The sequence below is a fragment of the Engraulis encrasicolus genome, chromosome 16 (genome assembly GCF_034702125.1).
Source record: "Engraulis encrasicolus isolate BLACKSEA-1 chromosome 16, IST_EnEncr_1.0, whole genome shotgun sequence".
Classification (NCBI taxonomy): Eukaryota; Metazoa; Chordata; class Actinopteri; order Clupeiformes; family Engraulidae; genus Engraulis; species Engraulis encrasicolus.
The window spans coordinates 37,932,418-37,940,423 of record NC_085872.1 but is presented as its reverse complement, the minus strand read 5'-3'; the positions used below and the strand labels follow the sequence as shown (position 1 = coordinate 37,940,423).

At 47.5% G+C, this 8,006-nt stretch overlaps 1 protein-coding gene across 1 annotated transcript in view; it reads right to left on the bottom strand.

The window, feature by feature from the left end:
- The window catches only part of kcnab1b (potassium voltage-gated channel subfamily A regulatory beta subunit 1b), a 76,709-nt gene extending 69,068 nt beyond the window's left edge, over nucleotides 1-7,641 (bottom strand). The window contains exons 1-2 of the mRNA XM_063219561.1: nucleotides 7,090-7,641; nucleotides 5,264-6,919 (exon numbers count right to left, since the gene is read on the bottom strand). Of these exons, the coding sequence (XP_063075631.1) occupies nucleotides 5,264-5,511 (248 nt within the window). The 5' untranslated portion in view covers nucleotides 5,512-6,919; nucleotides 7,090-7,641. The remainder of the gene's footprint in view (nucleotides 1-5,263; nucleotides 6,920-7,089) is intronic.
- Between the last annotated feature and the right edge of the window lie 365 nt (nucleotides 7,642-8,006).

Here is an 8,006-nt window from a genome sequence, read left to right as displayed (position 1 = left end):
GTAGGCTTCCCATCCACACAGACAAACAAACAACCCCAGTCTTGACTACTTGACTGCTTGACGTTTATGCAAGAGTAAAAAAAGATTTCCTAGTCTGCTGAACAAACAGAGGCAATGCACACAGAGATGATGTGCACCCACACATGGGCGGTCGCACACACGCGCACACCATATGCGTAAACACACACACGCACATTCACACACGCACCTGCGCTCATGCACACACACATACATGCACGCACGCGCTCACACGCACGCACGCACACACACACACACACACACACACACACACACACACACACACACACACACACACACACACACACACACACACACACACACACACACACACACACACACACACACACACACACACACACACACACACACAAATATGCGTGAGACTGGCTAGAGGGGGAGACATTAGCATCTTCAAGTGACCTATTTGTCTCACTCAGATATGGATGTGCTTGTTAGCATGTTTATGAAGTTTTGGTGGCTGCACGCCACATCTGCTCCCCAGCAGGGCCGTAACGAGACATTTTCAAATACAGGAGTCAAATGGGCTACTGTGTGCTGTACTGCATACTGTACTAAATACTAAATAGAATGCTTCAAACATTGCTTGTCTTGAGGATAAATGGGGGTCGCGTACTACAGACTGAATTCATCATTGTTGATCATATATCGCTTTTGATAAATTTTACATTTCTGAGAAAAAATACAGAGGACTGACCTCTTTGTCCTCAATGGTAGTCACGCCCATGCTCCCCAGCCTCCTCTGCTAAGCACAGCCTGACTCCCTGAATCAGCAGGGCTCACAAACTCACTCACACTCTTTGTGGTGTATTTCCAGCTGTTCTGATGTAGCTGTGACAGTTTGGTGACAAAACAATAGTTTAATGAATGTACTGCACATTTACTGATGTGTAATTACTTGTTATTTATATTTTTATTTGAATATTATAATATTATTGAATTATAGGGCTATATTATATTCTATCATATCTATGACTTGACTATTGTTTTTGTTTACATATACCATATGTTGAGTCCTACTTGTACTGTAAGTTGTAAAAAATTGTTTTCAAATTTGAGTCGTACACTACAAAAGAAAAAAAAATCAAACTTGAATTTCACAGAAGTAAATAGTGAAATCAACAGGCCAACTGTAAATCCTGTAAATGTTGTTATGGAGACTGGCTTGTGTGTTGTCAACTTAAGGGTGATGTTTTGCCTCTTCTCGACAGATTGCCTGGATCATGCAATTAATTATTTCTAGCATGAAAACCATTAGTTCACACCTCCTACTCCTCAGGCTCGACGACGCACTTATACCAGAGAGAGTAGAGAGAGAGAGGTTCCATTGGCCCATTGTTTCCGGGTTCTATTATTGCAAGGGGGAGGGGGGGAAATCCCCCTTTAGGCAGACCAAGGCAGACCCAAGGACTGTTCTATTCAATGCTAGGAGTATTATGACACACCCCTTTAGGCAGACCGGAACCTGGTCATGTTAGGTACCCATAGCAACCTATTACATTGGCATATCTCTATATACTTCTATCTCTATATACTTCTATCTCTGCTTATACCGTGTCCAACACCAGTACTCTGACACTCCCACCGCCTGTGCAAATCTCTCCCACGTCATGCTTTTATACCGTGTAAAACGCACATACTGGCAGTGCAAAAAAACAAACAACAAGAGAAGCACTCCCTTCCTCTCTACTTTACCGTAGAGTAGTTGTATCCCAGACAGCCAAAGTCCAGATGTGTCAAAAATAAAAAGTAAAAGTAAGTTCAACAATATTATCCTCATATTACCTAGTTTATAGCGGTTACACCATTTATTGCATTGTACCTAATGAGGTAGACTGTGTTGTTACTGAAAACCTAACAATAATCCACCACAAATTTGATCCAACCAGCACAGATGTCAGCGGATCATAAAAAGTGAAAAGTGAAAGCCCACCTGGGAAACTCCAACTCCCATTGTCATTGTGACACAGCACTCCACAGCACACAAGGGCACACAACGAAATTGCATTCATGCCTCACCCGTGCAAGGGGGCAGCCCCCAATGGCGCCCCAAGGGAGCAGTGCGGCAGCACGGTACCATGCTCAGAGTACCTGGAGAGCACTGGTTAATTACTCCCCCCACCAACCTGGCGGGCCGGCAACCTTTGGGCTTCAAGTCTAACGCCATAACCGCTTACCCATGACAAGTACACTAGTCCAGTGGTTCCCAACCTATGGGTCGGGACCCAACCTATGGGTCACCAGAGATCCACAGAGGGTCGTGAAGCCCTCTTGATTTTAAGGGGTTTCATTTTAAAGAAGCAACAAAATGTAAGTGCTACATTAAACATTTATTCTACATTTGTCCGAAGACAAATTGAGGAATAAAAGGACTAAAATGAGTTGTCGCAGGAAACAGAGGGTATCATGTGATTCCCTCTCGTGCGGGCGCTCGCGCGGTTAGGTCACCAAAGCTTACAATGGTAAAAACATGGGTCCCTGAAGAAAAAGGTTGGGAACCACTGCACTAGTCTACTGGTCACTCAGATAAATTGTGTTGGAAAGAAACAGTGTTTCATTGTTTTTAACTTTTACTTTTGACACCTCTGCTCAAGTCAAAATTAACGTTAGTGTCTTTACCACCATACAGCAGACAACACACAGATGGATTGTAATTCCAGTGTATCAAGCTCCACGGCAAATATGAAGTTGCCGTAAAATGTTTGACGATTGAAACAAAAAAAGTTTGAGACCTCACTGGCCACTTCCCCGGTCAGATCAGGGTTTCCCATTCACACCCTGCAGGACATATTTACACCTACTGCCACACAGTGGACACAGCAGACCAGTACAGTACAGTACACTGTACAGGTATATAGGGCTGGGGTCAAGAAACCCATTTGGGGTCACCTGGAATTCAAATGGGGTCACCTGAAATGTCTGAAAGTGTGAAGGAAAAAATGATAAATATTACTAATCAATGTCACATAACTATCCAATATTCTCTCTGAAACACCATTTACAATCTTACACTACCATAAATATGTATAGGTTTAATACCCTACCACGTACGTATGTAGCTCAGTCATGCTTTATTTTTCGTCGTAAAGAAAATGTGCATGGGGGTCCACAGAAATTTGGGATGTCAAAATTGTGTCCCATGCCAAAAGAGGTTGGGAACCGCTGCAGTACATGTATACAGCACAGGGCTGGACAGGGATCACAAAAAAACACCCGGGCACTTTTTTTTAAACTTAAATTGGCCCCTAAGCCATTTTCGCTCTATATCCTGCAGCATTCAGTCCACGTTCTATATTGGAGATAAGAACCAGGGAGGCCGCCACCTCTGAACTGTGGGCCTGTCCCCAAGAAAAAAACAAACAAGCAAAAAAGCAAAAAAACAAAAACAAAAGCAGCAGTGTGGGCCACTCGGGAGTGTCAGCCCTCCGTGGAAATGCCTGTATCTGTATGCCAGATCATAGTGATGTGCATTGGCACTGCCCTCATGATTCGATTTGATTACAATTCGGGAGGTAGCGATTCGATTTCATTCGATTCGATTCTACGATGCATTGCAATGCATTACATTTCTACTGAGAGCAAAGTACATTTTTCATCAGTCATGATGAGGCAACACAAGCAGTCAGATACTGAACAGCATTTTATTGGCTGTATTCTGTATCAGTCTTACAGTTTTCAATGCTTTGAAGTGCTTTTATTTTATTTAACATTAATTTGCTCCGGAAATATCCACGGATGTAATTGAAACTTGAAAAAATATCCCGCATCGATTATGGCACTTGCCGCATTGACTTGAATTGACCTGCCCCGCATCGCAATGCATTGCCGAATCGATTATTGTTGACACCACTACCAGATCACCAGTCCAGCCCTGTATGAATACAGTATATTGGGCAGCAACAGTTGGTATCGGGTCTCTATTAAACACCATTAACTTCCATGTTTTTTTGTTTGTTTTTTCCACAGCCAGCTCACGCTCGTGTCCGCACCGTGCCTCTCTTCGTCTGCAGCCCGGGCTCTCGGTCGCTCATCGCCTCTACAACCTCTCGTGTCAACAGCCCAAGGAGTCCACCGGCAACGCTGCTTCATGTCTGACCGACCGACCGACGCCACCAGAAATAGCAACAGGTTTTTGCCACGTCCTGTGAAAATGTTTACGATGGTATCTGGTATATAGATTGGTATGTCTGAAATGTCTAGAATGATGTAGTGTTAGTGGTATCATGATACCCTCTGTAGCCCCACGACACTTAACCTCCAGTTGACATTAAACCGCACTGCTCTCAGAAAGGCAACATATGACGTCAGCAAAAGATCCCCGCCTCTCCCCCCACCACCACCACTAAAACTTCGCAATGCAGGCTGTATGCAGTGCACCATCTACTAACAAATGGAAGCAAAATAATGCAGTCAGATACAGAGATACAGAAGACGAGTGCACCTGCAGCACCCAGCTGCAAAACAAGCTGTGAAGAGTAAAGCTGCCACAAGTGCCAGCCATCCCATCTTACATCTTTACCCATAGATCAACACAACTATAAACACACCCAGTCACACACGCCAAACCGCAAATCTTCACAGCTCTTCAGGCTCAGTTTACACCTTAACTATTTGACATTCAACATTTGACATTCTATAACCCCTGCCCCCCCAAAAAAAAAACGTCCAACCCCCTCACTGTCATGACTGACTCCATGTAATCAAGTATGCCACCCCCAACCTTTTTATCCCCCCCGACATGTGCGTGCGTGTGTCAGACCCGCCAGTCTGGCAGCAAAAACACATACAGATACTTTGGGGATGGGGACCAGAAATGTGTTTTAGTAATTTGGTCTTACTTGTAAAGTAACCCCCTCCCCCACCCACACATACACACACACACATTCCTGATCCAACTAACCCACCCCAGCCCCCCATACATATATGTGCGTGCGCATGTCGGACCGCCAGTAATCAAGTAAGCCACCCAACACCCCCCCACTCCTGACCCAACTCCCCCACCCTACCCCTCCTACATGTGTGTGCGTGTGTCGGACCGCCAGTCTGGCAGAATAAAACACGTACCAATATTTCATCACTTTAACCATGTAATCAAGTAAGCAACCACCCCCCATCCCGCACCCCACAAACTCCTGACCCAGCACCCCCCCCCCTCCCCCTACCCCATCCCCCCTTCCATATGTGTGCACTTGTCGAAACCGGCAGATAAAAAAACAACACGTACCGATATTTCATCCCCGTGAGCTTGCCGGTGGACTCCTTGAGCGAGATGCTGCGGTGGCGGTGCGCGAAGGAGCCCAGACTCCGGGCGATGAGAGCCACGGTGCGGAAGCGAGCGCGAGCCGTGCCGCTGCCACCGCCGGTACCGCTGCCGCCGGTGCCCGGGCTGGTGGCGCTCTGCTTGCCGTGCCCGTCGCCCCCATTGCGCGGCGCCTTCAGGCCGTGGTCGGTGCAGGCGAAGGAGACCTGCATTCCCGCCAGCGTTGTTTAGCCCTTGGCCTCACTGGCACTGGGTGTGAAATACAATAAAAAGTGTGTGTGTGCGTGTGTGTGTGTGTGTCAGAGTCTGTGTGTGTGTGTGTGTGTGTGCGTGTGTGTGTGTCAGAAAGTGTGTGTGTTGAAAAGTATGTGTGTGTGTGTGTCAGAAAGAGCGCAGATTGTATGAAGTGCAGAGAAAGAGAAAGAGAAATCCCGGCACTCCTGACTCCTCGCTGCCGAGTTGCCGCTGCTGTTTCTCTTGCTCTTTCTGTTATCCGGCGTAGCTGCTGCTGTTGCTGCAGTGGCTTGACTTGGAGCCGTAGAAGCCAAAGGACATGCAGTGGGCAGAGACCTGTGTGAGTGCAGACAGAGAGACAGACAGACTGAGAGATATAGCAAGAGATACAGGGGAGAGGGAGAGAAAGAAAGAGGGAGATAGAGACAGAGATGGAAAACCAGACAGAGAAGGGTTGAAGGTGACTCTTCCTCTCGTCCTCCTCCTCGGTCTTCCTTTTTTCGTTGGCTTATATCCCTTTCTTGTCCTCCTTCACCTCCTCAGACGCTTGCCCCGTTTCCAGCTGCGTGGAGGACAAGTGGTTGTGGGGTCACTGGACGGAGGAAAAGAGCCCCCTTATCCACTTGCTCTCTCTTTCTCTGTGTGTGTTCTTCTCTGTTGATGTTGTCCTTACTCAGAGCTGCTCCTTGTCACGTTGACTTTTTCTCTCTTTTTCTCTTCTTCTCTGTTTTTCTTTCTTTCTCTCTTTCTCTCTCTTTTTAAGTCCCTGGCTGTGGCACAGCCGTCTGTTTGGTGTGTGTGCCTGATCTCAGCAGCAGGATACTGACGAGGACTGCTGTGCTGTGCTCTGTGTTATTCTGCCCCAATTCTTCAAATGTTGCTCTCGCTCTCTCTCTCACTCTCTCTCACTATCACTATCACTCTCTCTCTCTCTCTCACTATCACTCTCTCTCTCTCGCTCTCTCTCTCACTCCCACTCTCACTCTCTCTCACTATCACTATCTCTCTCTCTCTCTCTCTCTCTCTCTCTCTCTCTCTCTCTCACCCTCCCTCTCTCTCTCTCTATCCTTTTCTGTCGCACGCCTTCTCGGCACTCTGCTCTCCTTCTTTTTTTCTCTCTTCTTCTCCTCCTCCTCCTCTCTTTTCTTGATCTTCGCCTCTGGTCACTTCTGCCCCACAAAGTGTAGTGGCTGCAGCTCCTGCTGTGACAGTGGCTCTGAGGTTATCACAAAGGGGGGTTGTTGGGGGTGGTGGTGGGTGTCCCTAGTGGGGTTGGTAATTCCCTTGCTCGCTCCACGAATGATGCCCAGCAGTCACAGTGTATCTCCAGCCATAAAAGTCATAAAAGCAGCACAGAGAGGCTCTCTAAGGGCATGAACTGGAAACCTAAATGACACACACGCACACACACATACACACACACACACACGCGCACACACACACAGATATACAGAAAGGCTTAGTGCTGTGCAGACAAAGGTGCGATAATAATAATAATAATAATAATAATAATAATAATAATAATAATAACAAATCAACTCCACAAAAACACATACATAAAGTGCACTCTCTCAGTTTTGAGTGAGCGAATAGTGACAGCGATCCTCCTCCAGGCAGTATTTTCCAATACAATCCCAAAAAACTTCAGACGTCAGGCGTCAAAGTCAGAAGCAGACGCAGTAGGTAGCAGGTGTCCCGAGTCCACGCTTCCTCGACATCCTTTTGAAGGACAAGCAGGGCAAAGTCTGCAAGTGTGTGTGTGTGTGTGCAAATGCGTGTGTATGTGTGTGTGTGTGTGTGTGGGTAATTGTGTATGTGTGTGTAAAATGTCCCCTCCGCTGTGTAGGAATCTCTCCGTGCGAGAAGCGTTCCTCTGAGGGGTAATCCGGATGTCAAAGCGTCTTCAGTCCAGGGCTGGCAGGCAGCAGAAGCAGCAGCCGGAGGAGGAGCAGCGTGTACTGTCTGCTCTGCTGGGCTATGTGCTGTGTGCTCTGCTCTGTGCAGTGTTCCCAGCGCTATGTGCTTTCTGCTCTGCTGTGTGCTGTGTGCTGTGCGTGGTGTGTTGCTGTAGCTCTATGCTCTGCGCTCCTCTCATCGCCTCTGAGGCAGTCCATTCAGAGCACTACTGTTTATGGTGCTGGCTCCGAACGCACGCGGACAGGCAGAGAGAGAGGGGGGGGGGGAGAGGGACACGAGAGGACGCATGATCCTGTGTCTGCGCCTCACCACCACATACTCACGCGCGCCCGCACACATAAACACACACGCAAAGCTGCCGGCACTCACACAACGCAGGCAACACCACTTTACCACACCACACTGCACTACACTCGCTACAGCGCTGACAGCATCAGACTCGCGCCTGAAACCGGAGAGACAAGAGACAGGGAGAGGGGAAAAGGCAAACAAAGACGAGAAGCCGTAGAAGGGAGAGAGTTAGAGTGAAAGAGAAAAGGAGAGTAAAGGAGAGAAA